The sequence below is a fragment of the Schistocerca gregaria genome, chromosome 2 (genome assembly GCF_023897955.1).
Source record: "Schistocerca gregaria isolate iqSchGreg1 chromosome 2, iqSchGreg1.2, whole genome shotgun sequence".
NCBI lineage: Eukaryota > Metazoa > Arthropoda > Insecta > Orthoptera > Acrididae > Schistocerca > Schistocerca gregaria.
Genome location: NC_064921.1, coordinates 573,559,934 through 573,585,624, shown reverse-complemented (window position 1 = coordinate 573,585,624; position 25,691 = coordinate 573,559,934). Strand labels below are relative to the sequence as shown.

At 37.2% G+C, this 25,691-nt stretch overlaps 2 protein-coding genes across 3 annotated transcripts in view; both read right to left on the bottom strand.

Moving 5' to 3' along the window:
- Positions 1–25,691, bottom strand: part of LOC126333149 (uncharacterized) — a 229,801-nt gene that overhangs the window by 8,081 nt on the left and 196,029 nt on the right. The gene's annotated exons all lie outside the window — the stretch shown is intronic.
- Positions 1–25,691, bottom strand: part of LOC126333081 (uncharacterized) — a 330,586-nt gene that overhangs the window by 149,036 nt on the left and 155,859 nt on the right. For both annotated transcript variants that reach the window (XM_049996711.1, XM_049996712.1), the window contains exons 5-6: positions 24,565–24,715; positions 729–935 (exon numbers count right to left, since the gene is read on the bottom strand). In XM_049996711.1, the coding sequence (XP_049852668.1) occupies positions 729–935; positions 24,565–24,715 (358 nt within the window). The remainder of the gene's footprint in view (positions 1–728; positions 936–24,564; positions 24,716–25,691) is intronic.

Below are 25,691 nucleotides of genomic sequence, written 5' to 3'. Positions count from 1 at the left end.
ATATTAAAGATTCTATTCACCATCAATTATTTTTTGTAACAGTATAATACATTTCTCACTTCAAACTTTGATTTGTTATCTTCTACCACACCAATATCTATTCCATCAGTTAAGCTAGATCCAATTCCTTATACTACACATTCAGTCACCACCTCCTCTCAGCAGGCAAGAGAATTGAATCTGCACATTTCGATAAAGCTTGGACAGAGGTGTTTGTCACCAATGAGCCACTTTAGACATAGAGGCTCCATACTTCTTTAGTAATGGTTGTAAACGATGAACCACCTATGACGGAAAGTTATAATTACTTTTCAGAATACCAGAACTTGTTCTCATCACTTCATAGCCCATGCCCAAATTAGGCTGCATGTGTCATAAATTACTCGCTGCTTTAAATAAATCCACATTTACAGGCAACTCTTTCTTATCTCAAATGGGTTTATTTTTACACTGACTAGGAGATCAAAATTGGGAAGCATAATGACAATGGTCTGCCCATAGCTAATTTCACTTCTGGTACAGCCACAGGATCAAATGTAAGATAAAATTTGGTTTAAGAATATGCAAAAGTCTTATGAAGATTATCCAAGCAGAAGATACTAGAAAGAAAAGTCTATTGGAGGAGAGAGTAAAATGAAAGTGAGTATCAAACTAGCAAAAATAAAACAGAAAAGATTCAGATATACATCAATTTTTAAAAATAACAGGAGGAACAATCAGACTCTTACCTGTGGGAATGTGCATTATCATTTTCAGTCTTATTTGGCTGTGGAGCAGATTTTGAATTTTCTGCTGGCTTGTTATCTAATGTTGCTGGCCGTTTCCCTCTGGAAATTCCATGTTGGTTATTAATTATTGTTTTCTCCTCCTTCTTTGCTTTAGTTTTGTTTGTCTGTGACGAAATTTGTTTTCTTTCACTGATGGCACTTTTAACACTGTAAGGAAAGGGAAATGGATTAACATACATTTCAGTCTGTTATTTCTCTGATCTACAAAGACATAAATGTGCGTAATAGAGAAATTTTTGGAATCTATTAAACTGATTGCTGCACTACATGTGCTGAAAAATTAGTTACATATTTAATGAGAAAAGAAAGAATAAATAAATGTAAATTATTTAAATATGATGAAATCTGACTTAAAAAGTACATCTATGTAATTATTTAAAAAATCATTACTTTATATATAATACATAATAACAATTGTATGTAATTGCCTACAAGTGTATAAAATTCTAAAGACAGAATCATAAACAGTGGGTGATATATTCAGTATGTCTTGAGCTTCATTATTGAACATTCAGCGTTGGGTACACTATTACACATACTGTAAGAGGTAAAGTGGTATGTTTCAGTAAAAGCATTTTGTATTCAAGATGAAACGTGTGTAAATTTTCAAGGCGGCATCTGAGGCAAAGCTACTGGGTTATGGATTATGTCACTGCTTATGGATTGGGTCACTGCTTATAAAGTTCATACATTGCCAATTAAAAATATTTCAGAGATTTTTCATATTATTGAGGATGTATGGAATGGAATCCAATTGTTGACAAACTTCGTATCCTCCATAGCCTGCATAGTTCTGTGATGGAACTGCACGAAGACAATTTAATTGATATTGATGTGGCGAGTTTTCACCACGGGGGGGCTTGCGGTGCAGCAGAATGGAATGCGCTCAAGTAGTGCATGCTCAGCGCCAAGGGAATCCACCACACATGTGCCGGTGGGGCCTTAAATACCAGAGCTCAGGAAGCTTTCGCCAGTATCACTGAAGATGGCCAGAAGACTCTGTGCTGAAATATTGTGGCAGGAAGTTACGAACATCTGGCAGTTCTCCCGAAATTTTATGGAACTGTATTGAAAATACTTTTACAGGGCATATTTTTCACACCAAAGTAAAGAAAAAAGGAAAAATATCTATATAAACATGTACATGAAATTTCTTTGTTAATAAAGAAATTTTTTTGTTAATAAGTGATAAATGAAAAGGCCACAGAACTTACTTACCCTTCCTTATCTAACCAACATATTGGTAGTTGTCATTACATGCATCTCAAACAAGATGACAGAAATGTGCTGGAGCATCATCTATACGAGGTTTGGCTAAAAAATAACAGAATTCAGGATATAATGTTCTTTATTTTTACTTCATTGCAACTTTTACATTATCTCCTTTAGAATACTCCCCTCCACAATGCTCTGCCTGCTTCATACAAATTTTCCACTGTTAAAAGAAAAGTTTTTTTCTGTAAGCATGTTCATGATCTTCATAACTTTTTTTTTTACCACTCATCTGTCTCACATTTCTTCTGTCAGTGGAGATTTCACTTGAGGGAACAGGAAAAAGTCACACAGAGCAAGATCTGGTGATTAGGGTGTATGTTCCAACACAGAAATCTTGTGCTTAGCCAAAAATGAGTTGGCAATCAATGCAACATGGGACATGGCATTGTTCTGATACAGAATCCATGACTTGTTTTTCACAACTCTGGACACTTTCTTCTTATCCATTCACAGAACATAGAAAGGGCTTCAAGATAATATTCCTAATTCAATTTGACCTTCAGGCATCCACTTCAAGCACACAGTCATCATGGATGTAATAGAAGACAATCATTGCTTTGAATTTTGAATTTCATATTCAAGCCTTCTTCAGTTTCAGTGAATTGGGGCTCTCCCAGTGCATTAATTGGTGCTTAGTTTCTGGATCATAACTGAGAAAACACATCATGCTATTACTTGTTTTCGGAGTGTCAACATAAATGTTCATTCTCTTTTTGTTCTTCAAAATGTTCATGTAAAATCTGCTGAACAGTTTCTTTGTTGTTTCCTACAATATCAGCAATGCACGAATACTAAACTCATGGTATTTTCAGATTAACTCTTCAATTTCTTTCAACATTTTGACCTGTAGTTACTGTTGAGGGTCAACCTGCATGTGGTTCATCTCCAATCTCTTATCATCACTCTTTGGACCACTTAAAACACTCAAAAATTGGAGCGTGTCAAAGACATTCGTCATTGTATACTTCTTTAAATAATTAATGGGCCTTTTTGGAGATTTCCTAAGTTCCACTAAAATTTTCACATTAATCTGTTACTCTTTCAAACCATTAAGCATTTTTTTGATGGGCTGTGGATACATAATCTAACAAAAAGAAAGGCTACAACCAGGCTGAGAGTTCATCAGGCGAAAAGGTTACAGGAATGGAGTGGTGAGATGTCATATGACTCGGCAATGTAGCATTTGACCTTGAGACCCACACTTTTTGTCTGTTAAATAACCCGTCACATTAATTTTTTAGCAAAGCTCATATTAAAAAACAGCTAACTTGTGGCCAAGATAGAAACGAAGCCCACACCTACTACACTAGTACAAATTTATATGCTCTGCAGATGACGAAGAAATGGAAGAAATGTATGATGAAATAAAACAAATTATTCAGATAGTAAAGGGTGACAAAAAATTAATAGTCATGGGTGACTGGAATTCGGTAGTAGGAAAAGGGAGAGAAGGAAATGTAGTAGGTGAATATGGATTGGAGCTAAGAAATGGAAGAGGAAGCCGCCTGGTAGAATTTTGCACAGGGCACAACTTAATCATAGCTAACACTTGGTTTAAGCATCATGAAAGAAGGTTGTATACATGAAAGAACCCTGGAGATACTAAAAGGTATCAGATAGATTATATAATGGTAAGACAGAGATTTAGGAACCAGGTTCTAAATTGTAAGACATTTCCAGGGGCAGATGTGGCCTCTGACCACAATCTATTGGTTATGACCTGTAGATTAAAACTGAAGAAACTGCAAAAAAGATGGGAATTTAAGGAGATGGAACCTGGATAAACTGAAAGAACCAGAGGTTGTACAGAGTTTCAGGGGGAGCATAAGGGAACAATTGACAGGAATGGGGGAAAGAAATACAGTAGAAGAAGAATGGGCAGCTTTGAGGGATGAAGCAGTGAAGGCAGCAGAGGATCAAGTAGGTAAAAAGATGAGGGCTGCTAGAAATCCTTGGGTAACAGGAGAAATAATTGATGAAAGGAGAAAATATAAAAATGCAGTAAATGAAGCAGGCAAAAAGGAATACAAACGTCTCAAAAATGAGATCGACAGGAAGTGCAAAATGGCTAAGCAGGGATGGCTAGAGGACAAATGTAAGGATGTAGAGGCTTATCTCACGAGGGTAAGATAGATACTGCCTACAGGAAAATTAAAGAGACTTTTGGAGAACCACTTGCATGAACGTCAAGAGCTCAGATGGAAACCCAGTTCTAAGCAAAGAAGGGAAAGCAGAAAGGTGGAAGGAGTATACAGAGGGTCTATACAAGGGCGATGTACTCGTGGACAATATTATGGAAATGAAAGAGGATGTAGATGAAGATGAAATGGGAGATACGATACTGCGTGAAGAGTTTGACAGAGCACTGAAAGACCTGAGTCGAAACAAGGCCCCCGGAATAGACAACATTCCATTGGAACTACTGACGGCCTTGGGAGAGCCAGTCCTGACAAATCTGTACCATCTGGTGAGCAAGATGTATGAAACAGGCGAAATACCCTCAGACTTCAAGAAGAATATAATAATTCCAATCCCAAAGAAAGCAGGTGCTGACAGATGTGAAAATTACCGAACTATCAGTTTAATAAGTCACGCATGCAAAATATTAACGTGAATTCTTTACATATGAATGGAAAAACTAGTAGAAGCCAACCTCGGGGAAGATGAGTTTGGATTCCGTAGAAATACTGGAACACGTGAGGCAATACTGACCTTACGACTTATCTTAGAAAAAAGATTAAGGAAAGGGAAACCTATGTTTCTAGCATTTGTAGACTTACAGAAAGCTTTTGACAATGTTGACTGGAATACTCTCTTTCAAATTCTAAAGGTGGCAGGGGTAAAATACAGGGAGTGAAAGGCTATTTACAATTTTTACAGAAACCAGATGGCAGTTATAAGAGTCAAGGGACATGAAAGGGAAGCAGTGGTTGGGAAGGGAGTGAGACAGGGTTGTAGCTTCTCCTCGATGTTATTCAATCTGTATATTGAGCAAGCAGTAAAGGAAACAAAAGAAAAATTTGGAGAAGGTATTAAAATCCATAGAGAAGAAATAAAAACTTTGAGGTTCGCCAATGCCATTATAATTCTGGCAGAGACAGCAAAGGACTTGGAAGAGCAGTTGAATGGAATGGAAAGTGTCTTGAAAGGAGGATATAAGATGAACATCAACAAAAGCAAAATGAGGATAATGGAATGTAGTCGAATTAAGTCAGGTGATGCTGAGGGAATTAGATTAGGAAATGAGACACATAAAGTAGTAAAGGAGTTTTGCTATTTGGGGAGCAAAATAACTGATGATGGTCGAAGTAGAGAGGATATAAAATGTAGACTGGCAATGGAAGGAAAGCATTTCTGAAGAAGAGAAATTTGTTAACATCGAGTATAGATTTAAGTGTCAAGTAGTCATTTCTGAAAGTATTTGTATGGAGTGTAGCCATGTATGGAAGTGAAACGTGGACGATACATAATTTGGACAAGAAGAGACTAGAAGCTTTCAAAATGTGGTGCTACAGGAGAATGCTGAAGATTAGATGGGTAGATCATGTAAGTAATGAAGGGGTATTGAATAGGATTGGGGAGAAGAGAAGTTTGTGGCACAACTCGACCGGAAGAAGGAATCGGTTGGTAGGACATGTTCTGAGGCATCAAGGGATCACCAATTTAGTATTGGAGGGCAGCGTGTAGGGTAAAAATCGTAGAGGGAGACCAAGAGATGAATACACTAAGCAAATTCAGAAGGATGTAGGTTGCAGTAGGTACTGGGAGATGAAGAAGCTTGCACAGGATAGAGTAGCATGGAGAGCTGCTCAAACCAGTCTCAGGACTGAAGACCACAACAACAACTTGGAACACGTTCCCAGTTGCAGATTGACTATCCAACAGGGTGCAGGGAAACAAAAGTTAGCTTTTCAATATTGCATATAGTTACTCACTGAATTTAAAATGCAGCCATAATCTATTCATCAAGTAGAGTATTACAGTTGGAAACAGTGTATACATCTTGAGGCAGCATAACACAATGTGTGCGATGACTATTTTCATCCAATAGTTGAGAATAAGAGCACTTAGCAGCTTCCAGCAAACTTAACACATCATTCCAAACCCCTAGGCCACTTCTTCCCACTGAACCCTCCTCCCTCACCAATGATGAAAGGAGAAATGTTTATCATTTAATACATTTTTTCACTGCAGTATGCGCTCATATGAAAGTTCCAGGCAGACTAAAACTGTGGACTGGACTGAGACATGGTCTGGCTCACAGTTTTAATCTGCCAGGAAGTTTTACTGTTTTGTTTTTAATGCAGTAAAACTGTAGCATCAGGCACAATGTTTGAATATATTACTTCTTTACTACTACCTCTACTCACAATACATTTTGCAGACATTATTTATGGAAACCAATGTCTATACCTGAAAAACTATATCATTTTATAACATATAGTTAGAAAGCTATGACATCGTTATTCATAGAAGTTCGATTCTTTCAAGAATCAGGGGTAGGAATTTATTAGTCATGAATAAGCCACAAGTTTCCATTTATTTGCAAGGACACAATCTGAAATGAATTTAAAGCAAAGATTTGAATAAAGTCCTCGTTAACAGTACCTATAAGATGTACCAGAAGAACATATGGACCTAACAGAGAATCATAAACAATTCCTAGTCATGTGTTAATCTTAAATGGCTGCTGGCATCTATCTTGAATTGTACAAGATGTGGTGTGGAAACTTTCTTATTTTAAAAAAATCATAAAACACAATGAAACCAATTTAATTCTCTTTTCTTTATGTATAGTTACATGTAAAGTTTTATTTCATTAGGTTTTGAAAATAAAGGGGGCCTCTTTCCGCTCAATGGATTCTAAGAGTCAAAATTTGAAGTTTCAGTCCACTTCGTCCATTTTGTCTCTGTTAGCAATAGCAGCACAGATGTAGTTCTGCAGCTCACTCAGGGTTCATGGATGACTGATATACACCATGGATTTAAGAAAGCCCATATGAAAAAGTCACATAGGACTAAATCTGGCGAGCATGCTGGCCACTGAAGATCATCCCTCAAAGAAATGAGATTGTTGGGGAAGTGTTTGGGTATAAGAGTCAAAATTCATGAAGAGTGAGTTGTACTGCCATCTTGTTGGAACCACACATCCCCCATATACATTTATTCAAATTTGGGAAGAAAAAATTCCTCAGTCATCTAGACATAACATTCAGAAGCGACCATAACTGCCTATTCATTCTCTTTAAAAGCCCAATGCCAGTTCTGGATAATGCACACCAAACAGTCACACATTCTGTATGCAGGGGTTGCTCTTGAGGCTCTCAACAGTTCATACCACTCCAATACCGCATGTTTGGTTATTCACACATGCAGATTAATGAAAATGTGCCTCATTGCTGGTGAACATAAGGGTGTAATAAAGCAGGTTTTCTATCAAGGCTTCATATGCATTGTTTTGCGAAACAAAATAATGTGGATTAACTGTGTGAACCACTGATAGTTTGTATGGATGAAATTTCAGGACTTCATGAAGAATTCGTCTCACCGTGTGCTTAGAAACTGCAAGAGCAGATGCATGTTGTGTGCAGATCATTCAAGGAATTCAAAATTGCCAGCTTTACTTCTTGACTTTTTCCAGTTTCATGGCTCATGGTTTCTTTTTCTGCACTCTACCAGTATCCATAAATGTGTCTATCCATTAAAAAAATAATTTTTGATCAGGTGTGATATTAAACTATTCCTTGAATGCATGCTAGATTGTGATGACCAAATTGGGCATTGGGAAAGTAACTCGCCATTGTGAACACACACTTATCTTATTTGCTGCATGATCGCTATTAAACTAACCTTAAAAATAGTTAGCTCCTGTCCTTTTAAATGTTCTCAATCCCACACAATGGTGGGTAATGGCCACTGTATGGTGTGTGTTTCAAGTAAGGAAGTTCCAGAGCCACATCCTGTATAATAATCGTCTTAATCTGGTCACAAAAGCTGGTTGTGAAAATTTGATATGTCATCTCTTCCAAACAATGCCTCATCTCTAAGCAAGACTGAAGATTCCAAAAATAGACAGACATGCTACAACACAGCAAGCTGGTCCAAGTCCAGAAACACCCAAAATTACTATTGCCTTTTGTGTCATTATACTGGGTGATCAAAAAGTCAGTATAAATTTGAAAACTTAATAAACCACAGAATAATGTAGATAGAGAGGTAAAAATTGACACACATGCTTGCAATGATGTGGGGTTTTATTACAACATAAAAAAGTTCACAAAATGTCCAACAGATGGTGCTGGACAGGAAAACGTCAGTGACTGTGCATGACAATCGTGTATAAAAGGAGCTATAATGAGAGAGAGAATCAGATGTGCCAGCAGTCACAGCATGTTGATGTTACCTGAAAAGGTGCTTTTAGTGAAGCTGTAGTATCGGAATGGGGGAATGTTCTAGTCCAGAGTTACGATCCTATTGTCACAGGAAGGGGATTCGAATGGGTAAATGTCAATTGACAAATGCAGCTGTGGTGAGAATGATTTCAAAATTCAAAGCCACAGGTTGTTTAGACGATAGACCCAGTAGTGGCCAACTGAGAACAAGGCGTAATGCTGCTGAGACATTTCAGGAAGAAATGAAGACTGTAGTGAGTTCGTCTATGCACGGGGAAGTCAGCGCTCATGCAGTCACACATCGCACCGGCATTCCATACACTACTGTTTGGTTGGCACTTAGCCGTACCCTCCGATGCTATCCGTACAAAATCCAGGGGCATCATGAACTGGCAATTTAGTGAAGCGGAGGGCATTTGCGGTATGGGCATTTCAAAAGATGGTGGAAAATGATGATTGGTTGAGTAAAGAGTTGTTGACCGACGAAGATCATTTCACGCTCCAAGAGTCTGTCAACACTTACAACTGCAGAATTTGGGCTACCAACAATCCTAGAACTGTTGTGGAAACTCCATTGCACGAGGAGAAAGTCACGGTATGGGTTGGATTTACCACTCTATCGTTATTGGGCCTTTTTTCTTTGAGGAAATGCATGATTCTGGTTTTGTAACTGCTACCATGATGGGTGAGAGGTACGCCGATATGTTACAGAATTGCATCATCCCCAGCCTGGCTGATAAGCACCTTCTGGAACGTATGATGTTTATGCAGGATGGTGCTCCACCCTATATTGCTAGATGCGAGAAAGATCTCTTGCGCACGTCATTCGGTGATGATCATGTGCTCAGCTGCCACTTTCGGGGCTTGGCCTCCCAGGTCTCCAGATCTCAGTCCGTGCAATTATTGGCTTTGGGGTTACCTGAAGTTGCAAGTGTATCATGATTGACTGACATCTCTAGGGATGCTGAAAGACAACATCCGACGCCAATGCCTCACCATAACTCTGGACATGCTTTACAGTGCTGTTCACAACATTATTTCTCGACTACAGCTATTGTTGAGGAATGATGTTGGACATATTGAGCATTTCCTGTAAAGAACGTCATCTTTGTTATGATAATTATTGCTATTCCGATCAGATGAAGTGCCATCTCTCAGACATTTTTTGAACTTTTGTATTTTTTTGGTTCTAATAAAAACTCATGTCATTCCAAAAGTGTGTGAATTTGTACCTCTATATCTACATTATTCCTTGATTTATTCAGTTTTCAAATTTGTACTGACTTTTTGATCACCCGGTACCTGTTTAATTCCCAAGTTAAGCACTATACTTCTGTTGCCCTATATTTTATGGAGTGAATGACAGCCTTAATTAATTGATTAAGCCATTAATTAACAATTTGCAAAATTTATCATTTCAAATATGGCAACCATACTTGTAAATTACCACTGTACACACATTTGTTAACTAATGGCTTATTATGTAAACCAAATTATTGTCTGAACACATAGTTCAACTAATCTAGTAAATTTCAAGCTAGCAGTTTTATAAGTAAATACGTAGTTTCCAAAACCCCAATATATCTTTACACAATTTTATAAAATCCTCTTCCATCACATAAATCCACAATCACCACTAGCATTAGTATGAGCAACATCTATGCATTACAAAGCCTTTCGGCAGCAATTATATGAGCAATATCTTAGTAACATGTCTTGTGTTTTATTAAATTCTCCGAGTCAATCTGTGAGTAACTTACGTTCCAGTTGTATCTCTTCATATTTTTGTACTGACGACATGGACACCTGTTTATTTTTATAAGTGATGAGAAAGTTTATGTGTTTAATGACAGTACAATCAAAAGCCAATTCTGATATTGAGCTATGAGACTCTATATGTGAAAGTATATTGTGAACATTCAGTCACTATGTTATTGGTTAGTAGGATACTGAAACTGTCTGTGAAAAATATTTTCCGTGAGAGCTGAAACTGGCCATTGTATTGCAAATGTTGACAGTAAATGTCAAACAAACCGAATTATTACATTGGTGCATAAGTTCATAGCATTTTCATTTTGCATATTCGTATTCCTGTTGCTTTGCGTTTTTTTATCGACTGTCATTTTTTATTTGCAGTTCACTGCTGCTATTTGAGTTTACATATTGTCATTTGGCATTTGGAGGTAATGAATTAAGCTGTGGACACTATAAAATTGAGTGCCAATTGGAGAAATCAGAACATTTCCAATATATTCTTCTCTTTGAGTTCAATAGAGGGGTGACAGCAGCAGAGGCAGTCAAAAACATATGCACCATGTATCAGGATAATGCCATTGGACAGAGCACAGCAAGAAAATGATTTTCTCATTTGAGGGGGATCATTTTGACATTAGTGACTATCCACATGCAGGATGAAATGAAATTAAATGATCGTGTAGCATTGATGGCTGGGAGGCCCCGTGTGGGGAAGTTCAGCTGCCGTATTGCTAGTCCTTTTTAGTTGATGCCACTTCGACGACTTTGCGAGTCAATGATGAAATGATGATGAAAGACACACAGCACCCAGTCATCACGAGGCAGAGAAAATACCTGACCCCACCAGGAATTGAACCCGGGACCCCGTGCGTGGGAAGCGAGAACACTATCGCAAGACCACTAGCTGCGGACCACGTTCAGGATGATCTTTGGTGTTTGATTAAGATTGTTTAAACACATTAAACCACAATGATCCATGTCAGTGTACTTGAGAGCTGGTAAATATAATGAAATCTGATAATTGCACCATTGCATGGCATTTGCAGGCAATGGGGAAGGTTAAAAAATTAAGTGTATGGGTACAGCATGTTCTAAACCAAGATCACGAAAATTAGTGGGTGATCATATGTGCATCTCTGTCTGCTTGTCAAAAACTGGCTTGTGAACTATACCAACCATTCTTATTCCGTATCATTATTGGTGATGAGGAATTGTGTCTTTATGCTAACATAAGGAAAAAAAGAGGACTGGTTGAGGCAAAACAAAGCAACAACTCCTCATACAAAGACATGAGTGCATCCACAAAAGAGAATGTTATGTATCTGGCAGAACAGTGACAGTTTGGTGTACTACGAATTTCTTCAAATGGTTCAAATGGCTCTAAGCACTATGGGACTTAAAATCCGAGGTCATCAGCCCCTAGACTTATAACTACTTAAACCTAACCAACCTAATGACACCACAAACATCCATGCCTGAGGTAGGATTCAAACCTGCGACCGTAGCAGCCGCGTGTTTCTGGACTCAAGCACCTACAACCGCTCAGATACAGCAGCCAGCGAATTTCTTCCCTGAGGTTAAACATCACTGCTGACATTTGTTGTTAACAACTGAGAGGTCTTGCAGATAAAATCCAAAAACAGTGACCAGGAGGACTGCATGAAATTATGCCCATGATAATGCCTGCCCACATTTTGCTAGAACGACAAAAAACACTGGGAAGTCATTCCACATTCACCTTTTTCACCTGGCTTTGCACCCTCAGATTTTCACCTTTTCTGCCCTCTATCAAACAACCTTTAAGGAACTTTATTTCCAGATAAAAATGTGCTGTCAACATAGATCGACGAGTTCCTCGCCTCAAAATTATGTGATTTCTGCAGTTGCTGAATCAAAAAGTTATCCCAGCATTGACTGACTGTTGTAAATAGTGAGGGAGAATAAATTATCGATGACTAAAGTCTCTGTTATGTGTATCTGTTGCATTTATTAAACTTATGGAAAAATGCTATGAACTTGTGCATGAAGGTAATAATTAAAAGTTGTGTAGAGAAAATTATTGGACCATTTCCCATAAATCCAGTTTTACCATGTTTCAAAGAACTTTCTCCAGTGGGACACTGAGTGCTGACTACAAATCAAATGTAAGATAACCTACCAATGTGTTTCTTGAAGTCAAGTGGTTTTTAATCCTGTCATCAAGTCACCTCCAAAATGACTGTATGATTATGAGCTGAAACGCCAGAAGAAGAAAAATATTGTCCTGGATGTATGCCCAAGAGACACTGGAATAATAGACAGGCAGTTTGTGCAACTAACTACCAACAAATGTCACCTTGTGGTTGGTGACAGACAAACTAAAATCCTGCAAACACTGAAGATGATATGGATACATGAAATATCTTGCAGTATTGCATTAATTATTGGTCAAGAATAGAAGCAAATCCTCATAAGGGTGGCTCCCCAACCACTATCCCATTAGCTCTTACGGGGAGGGGGGGAACAACATAGTGTAGTCAGGGGTTTTCCTTCAGGAAAGTGATTTAAAAGTTGGTAATACGTAGGTTTTTAACAGGGTCAGAACTGGATCTGCGTGTTTTTTGTTTGTGTGTGTGTGTGTGTGTGTGTGTGTGTGTGTTGGTTACTTACAAGTCGAGATTCATCATCAAAAATATTAAAATACTCCATATTCCCATGTCTTGCCTCCCCCCCCCCCCCTCCCCCACTCCCCCAATCAATAATCGTATGGATGATCTAGAATCCTGATCTACTTTGATTGATTATTTGTGGTGTTATCAATCCTGTCTCAGAAATACAACAACACAAAGCAAAGGTTGGATATTCAGGTCCTTTGATACATCTGTGCAGCTTTGCTTTCATTACCACTCACATTATCATAGATAAAATTTGTATCTATGTGCTCAAAAAAATGAAATTACCACCTAAAGTCAAAAAGAACATTTATTGGGTGATTCACTACTGTTGCATGCATTGAAATGTTGAAGGTAAACTGAACTCAAACATACATGAATGTGTCCACAGCGAAACATCTCATCAATAACATAATATGAGAAACAGCAAATATACTTGTATGAATAATATCAGTCAATATTTAACAACACAAATTTTAATTGCTGGTCATGAATTTGGAATTTATCTCAAAATGCAACTTCATTAACAGATCGAATTGAAGGATTTTCCAAAATACATTTATTTGGATGATTTTTCTTGTTTTGTTGTGATGAACCCACCAGTCAAGTTTTTAAAAGTACTTTTGATATGCCTTATAAACATATGAATACCACATCACAGTGAAAAGTTCTAAATTACCCCGAGGAAGCTCTTGAACAAAACAAAAGAGTTATGGTGTGTGATAGGGAAGACTTTCAATACAGAGAAAACATCCTGAAATTTGCCATATGCAATTTGGAGAAACTACAGAAAAATTAAATCTGGATGATGGACGACAATTTGAACACTGGTTTTCCCTAATGGAATTACAGTGTCGTAACCAATGCACCACTGTGCCCAGTGTGTGAGCTGAATACACAAGAGTCTTGACTTCCAACCAGGGACAACATTGCACAGACCATAAGTGGCCTAAAGAATATTATGGCTTTGAGAGAAGGTGGGGTTGCAGCCAAGGTGATAAAAGTGGTATGTGACAAGGTGGCAGACAATGTGACCAAGGTTATCTGCCAGATTTTGAGTACAAGAAGTCAGCACAATGATGAAAGAATGTGTCCTCGGTGCCTTTCACAGTGGCAAGTTTCAATGAAGTCTTCTCAGCGATGGAAGAATGTGATCATAGTGCAGCATCTGGAAATCTGGAAACCTTTCAGAGAGTGCCAGAGTGATGCATGCATGGAAGGCATATTAAGCAGCTACGTCCCACCATTCTGTCATCAAAGGAGTGGTCAAAATTAGAATAAATAGCAACAATTTTAACAGAGATCAGGTATACACATTTAGTAGGGCATGGGATTGGGCTTGGGCTTCGGACATCGAGCAAAAGCAAAGACATGAGCTTATAGAAGCTGACTTATAAGAAATATTGAGGGGGTGGGGGGGGGGGGGTGGGGGGGGGGGACCATAATAGGGGTCTTGCCCTGGGTTATTTTCTAAATTTTAGATGAAAAATAGTGAGTTTTAAAGTTTTTTATGCATTTTAGAGTCATATGATCAACATTAGAACCCCAAAAACTGGACCCTTAATAACTCAACACTCTGGGAAACTCGACAAGCCTGACACACTTTTTGGCTTTGAAAAAAGAAGCAAAACATAAACATGCATGCTTTTTCTTTGGAAAAAGTTAATTTAATTTACAGTAATAATCATGTTTAGAGACTATTGCAGAGTAGTGAATATATAGCTCTGAAAAGCCTGAAATTATACTTAAATAAATCCTAAACAATCATTAAAAAATGAAAGCATAAAATATTGCTGTCGCACAGTAATAGCACTTTGATTAATAAGTGAAATAGTTAATTTAAGCTTACTCTGAATAAGGCTCATGGTTCATTAAATAAAAATAATATCTCAGACTTAATGCTTTAATACAGTTAATAAAGTTAATACAGTGTGCCTAATACTTTCAGCCAAAAAGTACGTAAACTGCAGGTTTTAATTTGTTCTTACACCCGAAAAATATTTAAGTGTTTGAAAATACTAATACAGTACTGTAGTAATACAGTACTAATCTGGTAGTAATATTTTGAAATTGAAAATTTAACATTATGTATGTATTTAATTCTCTATTTCATAAAGATTTTTAATATTGCTCTAAATGCCAGTATTAGGGCTAGAGTGTCTTTAGAAAGGTGCAAATGTCAACCGTCTGACTGGATTACTGAATATGAAGTCACTGATGACTGGTCAGATATCCAATTCATCCAAAACATCTCGGTGGGCTTGAAGAACAGCCAAGTTGTCCCATTGTTGATTGGAGATATGACTTCTGATGTCTAAATGACCGCTCTGCTGTTGCAGTTGTGATTGGAACTATTTGGAGAAGCTCAATGCACTTCATTACTTCACATAACATTTCTCCAACTGCAGGCTCTTGTGTAATGTACTTTCTTACATCATGCATGTTTTTTTAAACCAGTTGTTTTTTATTAGCAATACTAGCTAATATATTCAAGTGTACGCACAGTCTCTCAATGTCTAGGTCATTTTTGAAAAACTCAGTTGATTTTTTCAAATTTGTTCCACCTCTGTTTAGTAAAAGCAAGCATTCTTGTTCAACTGCAATGACCTGTGTGAGTCCAGTTGAAGCAAACCACTAAGTAATGCATGATTACAACATTTCACAAACTTCAATGTATATAGCTTTGTAGTATTCCTTTGGGGTTTTGAAATGTGCGGTCAGCTGGCTTCATTGTTTTCATACTTCTTTGGTACACTTCGATTCCAGGGAAGTGAAGGATCATCAACTTGTGGAGGTTTTCCTTCTAAACATAATTCTCAAAAGTGATCAGAACTATCACACCTTCCATTCAATATACAAATCAAGCCCTCATATATTTTTTCTGGATCAGCAACACTTAGATGCGGGCATTGAATTTTTTCATTGACATCCTCTACTGGGTTCATAGCATGGTAATGACATAAAAAGAAATAAGTCTTGAATTGCAACATTCACTCATGGTAGCCTGCACGTTTGTAACCTGCCTCTGTTTTATCCTCTGCAGAAAATTTTTCAAAAAACTCGAGATTTTCTTCAAAGTTTTTCAATATTCTCAAGATACAAGAAGATCACATAGTCCATCGAGTCGAGCAAAGGGGTCGTAGACCAGATTGGTCATTGGTGCTCTCACAGCGCATGCTTCTGAAAAGCTCCATCCTTTTGTTGGGTTCCCATACGGTGTTTATTAAGACCTGGGCTAAAGTCATAATATCCATCATAGACGTAACATGATGGAGACTGTCTACAACTGCCAAGTCTAAACTGTGAGCAGAGCAGTGCACATACCATGGTTTTGGTTGTATATCTAAAACTAACCTTTTTAGTCCTTTGAACTTATCTCTCATATTCGAGGGAGACACCATCATAGCACTGTCCTCTTAAGTTATCCATTGACAAATCAAACGAGCAAAAACATCTTTTAAAATACTAAACAGAGTTTGTGATTCAGTGTTGGGGGTCTCATATAAGCCAATAAAGTCTTTGTTGATGATTAAGGAATCATCGACAGTACGAATACAAAATGACCCTTGTTCGTGAATCAAAGAATCACTTGTTTCATCAACCACAATAGAAAAATGTCCAGTCTTCTTGATTGAAGCTAATATCTTTCTCAACACAGACTTTCCTAGTAGATCAATGATATCGTTTTGATATCGTGGGACGTCCACTTATACCCCGAATGCCCTAAACAATCTTTAAACTCAGATATGCCATTCATTAGGAGTTCCAACAACTGAAAAAAATTTGAGTTTACATCTTTGTGCCTGCTAACTATTAGTCTTTGTTGGCATAGAAATTGCTTGGTAGTAAAAATTGTGTCAAGAGCTAAACAGCATTTCTTTATATCACTATCTAACTGTTCATTCAATTGGGAGGCCACACTTTGGTTATTGGCAGAATTTAGTTTCAGAATATCTTCTTTATGCGTAAACGTATTTTCGTGAAAACCAAATTTTTCCAAAGCCTTTTTCCAATTAGAAAACACTATGGAAGTAAATGCATCTTCTTTTTTTGAAGAAAATTGTAATAGATTTTTAGCATCTGCCTCTTTACAGGCTTTGCAAAAAACGTTTTCGGTAGATGCTTCATATTCTAGCCACGTATATTTGATCACCCAAGACTTCTGAAATGATCTTCCCTTACTGGATTGTCCAGGTTTTGGCTCTCGCCTGAAGACGATGAAGCAATTGAAGACACAATAGTTGTTGAAGGTTGACTTGCAGTATCATCAACTTCCAAGCACGCCTCTTTGGTAACAAATTTATCTATTGCAAACTTAATTCACAATACACTAAGAGACTAAAGTAAATGAATAAAATATAGTCATATGAAATAGTCCACTAGACGCTAAAGTCGGGACTGCACTGCATGAAACTACCATACTGAATGACTCCGGCAGCAGGGTGCGCTTTTTACAGCTGCAGCACTGTAATGTCTTGAAGCGCCACGGCAACACAAGGCACTTCTGCTCTAGTCCTTTTGATGTCACCATGGCCGCAGCACTGGCCTGCTGGCACCAGACTTCACCTGAAGGTTCGCACACTGGGACAAATTCTAAGTGTGCCCGCAACATCGTAACACTATCATGATTCACACTTCTTGTTTTCAGTTAACATGCTTACTACCATAATAATTATTTGTTTTAACTCATTACTGAATGTATTTTAAAAGGTAACTATTGTCAAACAAGGAAAATAAAGAATTCCAACATAATTTTGTGATTTTACAAAGTATAATATAATTAATAATTTTCTTAAATTATTGGGGGGGCACCACCCTCTCAAACAAATTTTTGAGGGGGCTCGGGCCCCCTCAGGTCCCATGGAGTCAGCGCCTGTGTGGGCTTGACGTTTGTGGGGAGGCAGGATCAGCAGTTTTAAACATGATGCAGGCCCCTCATGCCATGCTGGCCCTACTGCAGGATGGAGCTGTTAGGCATTGTGCAACTTGTATTCCATGCATGCGTCACTCTAGCCCTTTCCGGAAAGTTCCAGGCACAACCATTACTTCTCTATAAGCAGGACACCATGCCACACCCGGCTGTCAGTGATTTTAACTCCTGATGACAACAGCAGAGACAGCTATTGAAAGCTCAAGTGTTTTATTTGAAGGGAAGAATGTGATCATAGTGCAAAAACATAAGAATAGGGATAAAATGTATGAAAACAATCCTGAAGAGAGTAGAAGAACAGATAGAATGCAACATTGGAGACTATTAGATGAGCTCTGCAAAGGTCAATAGAAACAGAACATTAAAGAACAAAGACATGATAGTAACCTTGGTGGACTTCACTAAGGCATATGACTCCATTGACAGGCTAACTGAAATTATGACAGAAACAAAGGCAAGGGTAAGGTTCAGAGGAGCACTATCAGAAGAGTTTGAAATCAGGAGTGATGTGTAACAGGGAGACAGCATGTCACCAAAATTTTGTTCAACATAGCACTGGAACAAGTGATCACACAGTCGAGCATGAATACCCACTGCAGACATAGTGACATTCAGTGAAGGAACTGCAAGGAAACAACTCAACGATGTATGAAGATTATTAATTAATTCTGTAATAGCAGTCAATTCAGTTAATAAGAATGTTAATTAGCACCTATTTCATCTTATCTTTTGAAGGCTTCACTTGTTTCAATGTATTTCTCAAAAATAAATAAATAAATCTTACAGGCCAGTTTCCACGTGCTTTAGACATAATTTTCATACAAACTAAAGACATTTGCTTAAGTATTAAGTGAAGAACGTAAGTAATTTTCATTACATACACATTTAGTAATGCCATACCTACTAGGGGAATTAAAGATTTTAAGTTGTATCTTTATTTTATTTTCAAAAATCCGTATTGTGCATATGCAGTCTTAAGCCTAATTTTTCAGGTACACAAGTTCTGAATTTTAACATTATGTTACTGTGCATTATGTTACTATATTATTAGTATAGAGATACATATTAAGTGTTCCACACAATCTTAGTGACTCTTGTGATTTGTAGTTAATAGAATATTTCTGTTATTGTGTAGATAAATTTTGTAAAAAGATTGCAAACAACCATGAGGGAGAAGTGTTTGAGCTGTTATAGGAAAATTAGTTCTGGGGTTCTATGCAGCTGTTGTGACAGATAGTTACATTGGGATGAATTTAGTGGCATGGGAATCTGGAAAGTAACTGGGTCTGTTGCATGGTATTGCAATGTATGTTCAAGGGATAGGAACGTAGCTGAACAGGAAGGGAAGATTAGGGCCCTTAAGACTGAGCTTGATAGTGCTAGGGAGGAACTGATGAGGTTATGGAGGGAGAAGGGTGAAGACAGGAGCAACAGGAAGAGTATCTGAAATTTTCATCATTGGCACAAACAACAGATTTGCCTTGCTACCTCTGTTAACTAGGGAACAGGCTCAGGTAGACGTAAGTGTAGTTAATACTCAACAGACTTTCACCAGGAAACTGACTGTTTCAAACCATTTAGGAAAGATCTGTTGTTACGAAGTGGCCAGCGAAGAGGCGTGGGCCAGACCTTACAGGAAAAATTAGGTGACAGATGCCAGGTCACAAGTTTTTTCAAGCACAGAGCATTTCTTAGCCAATTTATATAGGGTGTAGGATCATTGTGCAAGGGTTTTACAAAGCAGGATCATGTCATGGTTGGGGGTGGAGCAGGAAACAGTATGTATAGGGATCAAGGCTACAACACTGAACATGACCTGGTAAAAACAGCATATGCAATGAACCACACAAATTTGGCTTGGCCACTGCTTACTTTCAGTACAATCAGCCCCAAATAAAAAACTCTGCTAGGAGGGTCAATATGGAATCAGATCAGGTGTTTTGGGCAGCTACTTTGTCAGGCATAGGTTTGGTTCCTGTTGATGCTATTGGTAAGTGGGACTCCACAAGGCATGGCCTGCATCTCAATAGGAAAGAGAAGAGTGAACTGGCTGAGACAATAGCAAAATCTTTAATGGAAGAGAGGGGGGCACTGAAACTCATGGGAGTACCTCTTTTTTCGGCTAAGATCAGTGTCCAATGATTCTGCACTGAATGAAATTACAGTTAATGAGAAGCTCAGACATCCATGTACTAGAGATGTTAAAGTATCACAAGATTCTCATAAACGTACAGTTTTAACGTAATGGTAGTATATCACAAGATTCTCATAGAAGTACAGTGAAAAATAATGTCTGTATATAGCATCAGTATATCAATGGAGCAAAAAACAAATTAGCTGAGATTCTTGTTGGTTTAGAAGGTTTAGAAAGTGACGGTGGAACAGATGTACTACACCTGTCTTAACATCATATAGTCACATATACAGAAAAGGTAAATGTAGGTCGATGTAAGCTTTCAGTAAGTGTAAGTGAGACATTATGAAGAGAGGGTTGCCATATATGTTAAAACTTATCACAATGTGGAAAATTTAGAAACTAAAACATTTCATGTAGAGCCACCTATAGAAGTAAGTGTCTGTGAGCTTAAACCAAATAACTGTAGCTGTGCATATGTCTCTATTGGGAAATTTTCAATCATTTCTGAAAAACTTGGATTCTTTGTTGTGCTAAGTGTCAGACAGCGGGAAGCAGATTATTGTTTGTGGGGATTTCATTGTAGATTTTGTGATAGAGTCTGACAGGAAGCATGATCTTGAAGTATCACTTTGTTCTTTCAATTTAACACAGTTCTTGATTTTCCTACTCGGCTAGTATAGGAAAGCAGCACACTGATAAATAATAGTTTTATGGACCAAGATAAATTTAATCAAATAAAAATTTTTACTGTTAAGAATGATGCACAGCTAGTTACAGTATGTGACATAGCTCCATACAATAATGTGAAACAGTTCTTCAAAACAGTGTGTTCAATTAACTGCAAATTTTATGGAAATCTTGCAACAGTTAGACTGGGATGAGGTGTACAGGGAACCTGATCCTAATTTAAAGAAACCTTTAACAAGCCATGGGTTACTAAAGGGTAAAAATATCTTGTGAACAGAAAAGGGAAATGTATCTTATAGTTAGAAGGAGTAATAATCCAGAACCAGTCACAAATTATAAAAATTACTGCACTATATTAAAAAAAAGTTATTAAAACCCAGAAATATGTGCATTATGTCTAATATTAGTACCTCTGGTAGCAAATTAAAGCATTTTGGAATACTGTTAAAAGGGAAACAGGGCAACTGAGAGCACAGAAAGACTGTATCAAACTCAATGAAAAATTTGTTAACAAAAAGTCAGATGTAGAAAATACTTTTAATAATAATTTTTTAAGTGTTGTAGGAAAAATAGGTGCCAGCTGTTCCTATATATGGAAGAGACAATACCTAAGCAATTTGATAAAATTGAAATTCAGTCCACCTCTCCTCTTGAAATTACGAAAACAATAAGTCACTCAAAAGAAAAATCTCACATGAAATTTATGGCATTTCCAACAGAGCACTAAAAGCTTGTTCCCAACAGGTAAGTAGGATTCTCAGACAGATAAGTAGTAGCTCACACAAAGAGACATTTTTCTGGAGAGACTGAGATATGCTATTGTTACACCATTGCATAAAAAAGGGGATAGGTCTCATGCTAACAACTACCACCCAATCTTACTTCTGACAGCTTTATCAAAAAGTCTTGAGAAGTAATGTATTCAAGAGTAGCTTCACATATTTGTAAAAATGAAGTACTAACAAAATGTCAGTTTGGTTTTCAGAAATGCTTTTCAACAGAAAATGCTAAACATGCTTCACTGATCAAATATTAAATGCTCTGGATAAATGAAACTCACACATTGGGATTTTTGGTGTTTTCTCACAGGCCTTTGACAGTGTGAATCATGAAATTCCTTTAGATAAGTTAAGTATTGAGGTATGAGTGAGACAGAGCACAAATGGTTTAATTCATAATTAACTGGAAGAATGCAGAAGGTTGAAATTAACAGTACAAACAGTCTGTAAAAATCAGCAGAGTTCTCTAACTGGGAAGGTCACAAGAATGATGTCACAGAGGGTTAAGTCTTGGGTCCCTATTCCTCTTAATATATATTAATGATATGCCACACCACATTCATGAAAATGCCAAGGTAGTTCTTTTTTATGATGATAAAAGTATAGTAATCATGCCGAACAAACAAGAATCGGTTGAGGAAATTGTAAGTAATGTCTTTCAGAAAATTATTAAGGGCTTCTTTGCAAATGGACTCTCACTAAATTTTGATAGAACACAGTATAAACATTAAATGGCACCATTCATAAATATAGACTCTGAACATAGTCTACTATGCCTATTTGCATATGGCATCATATTTTGGGTAATTTATCATTAAGAGAAACAGTAGTCATTGCACAAAAGCATGTAATCAGAATAATAGCTGAAGCCCAACCAAGATCATCTTGCAGACATTTATTTAAGGAATTTGGGATATTCATAGTACCTTGGCAATACATATTGTCACTTAGGAAATTTTTTTATTAATAACCCATCCAAATTCAAAAATAATAGCAAAGTGCATAGCTACAGCACCACAAGAAAAGATTATCTTCACTATTCTGGGTTAAATCTGACTTTGGCACAGAAAGGGGTGAATTATACTGCCAACTAAATCTTTGGTCATCTACCAAATAGCATTAAAAGAGATACAAACAATAAAATTAATATATCTACATATGAAAAGATTAGACACTACAAAGCAACAATGAGAAATGTGATACTATGCAGCTGAGACAAAAACACTAGGGAGACATGGTGCAAAACTACTACAGGAAAGACGGACAAAAATACTGAGACCATAAGAGAAATGGATGTGAAGACCTAGGGAAAAACTTAACGAGAGCCTGAGAATATTATCACGAGAAATTAGACTGAGAAAACCAAAATTTGTGGGACATGTGATCAAAATTAATATTGATACACTAGCCAAAAGACAAGAAGAAATACAGGAAACAAGTGAGTTGCTGAACACAAGAAGGATTGGTCCAAATTGAGGATTAAAGTGGAATGTAAGGAAAACTGGAGAGTACACAGTGACCAGTACATCACAGATCAAGCAGTCAGAATAGAGAGTCACCATTGGAGCAGACAAGAGAGGAAGATATTGCAGATCTGAGAAAATTGAGGATACAGAAATTGTGGGAAAATAAGAAGAAAATGCAATCCTAAACAGAGCTACCCATATTCCTACACAGGCTACTACAAGAGAAGCAGAAAATCCCATCATTATTTTTAGGATGGAATATTATGCGCTCAACTATCGATTCCATGGCTATCTATTGCTTTTAATTTTGCATAGAGAAAGGAGTCAGAGGGTAAATGGGGAGGGGGGAGGGGGAGGTGGTGGGCAGCAGAGGTGCAAGGAGGTGAAAGGTTTGGGTAATATGTGTACAAGTTTTGATTAAAGGAGGACTGTCATGGAAAATAAATGATGGGACTAAGAGTAAGGGAGAGATAATCAGATGGGGATTAACAGATTCTATGATAAAGGTGATTTTGCCACAGAATTTGCAAAAGAAATCTCTCAGAATAAATGCCATCAGTTGTTGCAAAACAAGTAACTATCAGTGTTATCTCAGCAAACAACTTTACCTTCCACTCTAATGTGAAAGGAGGCCTGTTAAAGAAAACCATTAAAAAATGTGGATGTCACTGATTTCATCCCTATGTCTACGGAACTATACACAAGAAACATCATAGTGTGCCTCCACACTTGTCTGTCCAAAACTATTTAGTCTATGTCACTCAAAGATCCATGCAACAGTGCAGTAATAAAGTAAATATATTGAATGGTCAATGAACATCAAATAGAGAAACTCTGAAAGACAAATAATATGTTACCTTCAGCCTCTGAGACTCCTATGTATAAAAGTATACATCTAAGGCTCATTACTTTTTTTTTAACAGAGCTTAAGTTACTTTTATTTCTTGCCATGTGATGCTCAGTATGGAAAGAGAAGAGAAAATAAAAAAGAAAAAAGATGCACAGATATTATGACCAGCGCCTCACACAATTAAAAAGTTGTTGATGCAAATAAGAATAATGCCTTCAGCTACTTTCCATAGTAAAATTTGTCTGCATATTCTCCACAAAGCAACCTTACACTTTCATAAATCTCATCCAAAAACTAGAAAAACAGACATAAAATAATAATAGAAGAGCTATAGGATATTTATGACTTGAAACACCAAAATGGTACATTTCATATGTGTAAGGGTGGTTTATTTAAGTCACTTCAGACAATATCTGATATGGTTTCCTCAACGAGGACACCGCCAACTATCTGGCTCCTTCTCATTAAACACATGTATATATAAACTTACAGGAACATGAAAACTATGCGCTATACTGAGACCCAAACTCTGACACTTTTCCCTTCATGGATAATTTCTCAACTGACTGAACTATCCAGGCACAACTCATGAGCTGACCTCACAGCTCTACTTCTGCCAGTACATCTCTACTACTTTAAAAACTTCACAGAAGTTCTCCTGCATAGCTTGTGGGACTAGCACACCATGAAAAAATAACCACAGCCTAGACGATTGTTTCCAGAATGAATTCAAAGACACTCTTTTGGTCAGCCAAAGTATAATATTCACCATTACTCTTCATAAACACTGTTTCAAATATTTAAGCATATAAATGTAAAAATATAATGGTATACATGAATATATTGATACATACCCAGTGTTGGGAGATTTCTTCACATCTGGCTCAGATTGCTGTGATATTTTCTTTGCACTTGATTTGCTCCTGGTACTGTTAATATTACTTCTATTGCACTGAGTGTTATTGGACGGTGATTTCTGTCTCGTAACTAATGTATCCTGCTGACCTTCAGAAAAGTTACAAAAAATTATCTTAGATATGCTAAGAATTACTAAAACAGAAACCAATATCAATAAGCATGGTTGGAGCAAAGTGCATCGAAGCACATTAGGTATGGTGTGAACCCTGTGTGAACAGCTTAACATTTTGTATTACATCTACTGATTGCCAAATTAATCTTGTACATTTGTCACAGCATTATCAGTGAAAGGAGGTAATTCTAAAATGAGTGGAGGGCAACAAAGAAAATTACTGTTTTAGCATATGCGTAAAAATGGATTAGTGTTCATCATAAATTTATTATATTTCATTAATAAAAGGTTAACACATTCTGCTAACTGATGAACACAGGTATTTGATGAGGCCGCTCACAAATCCAAGATGCTGTCAAGAATAATATATAGAAGAATGGAAAATAAAACTGAGGATCTGTTTTATGATGATCAGTTTGACTTTGGCAGAGGTAAATGCACTAGTGAGGTTGTTCTGACTTTGCATTTGACAATGGAAGCATGACTGAAGAAAAATTAAGACACACTCATAGGATTTGTAACCTAGAAAAAGCACTTGACAATGTAACATGAGGCAAAATGTTAGAAATTCTGAAAATGTTAGAAATTCAGAAAAAAATAAAAAAAATAGGAGTAAGTTATTGCCTAAAAGAAAAGACAGGATATCTATCTCAATCTCTCTCTCTCTCTCTCTCTCTCTCTCTCTCTCTCTCTCTCTCTCTCTGTGTGTGTGTGGTGTGTGTGTGTGTGTGTGTGTGTGTGTGTGTGTGTGTGTGTGTGTATGTAGAAAGAACCAAGACGGAACAATAAGATCAAATGACCAAAAGTGAAGCACTTAGATTAAAAAGGATGTAAGACAGGGATGCAGCCTTTCATTCCTCCTGTTCAATTTATACATCAAAGAAGCAATGACAGAAATAAAACACAGGTTCAAGGGTGGGATTAAAATTCAGTGTGAAATTATTTCAATGA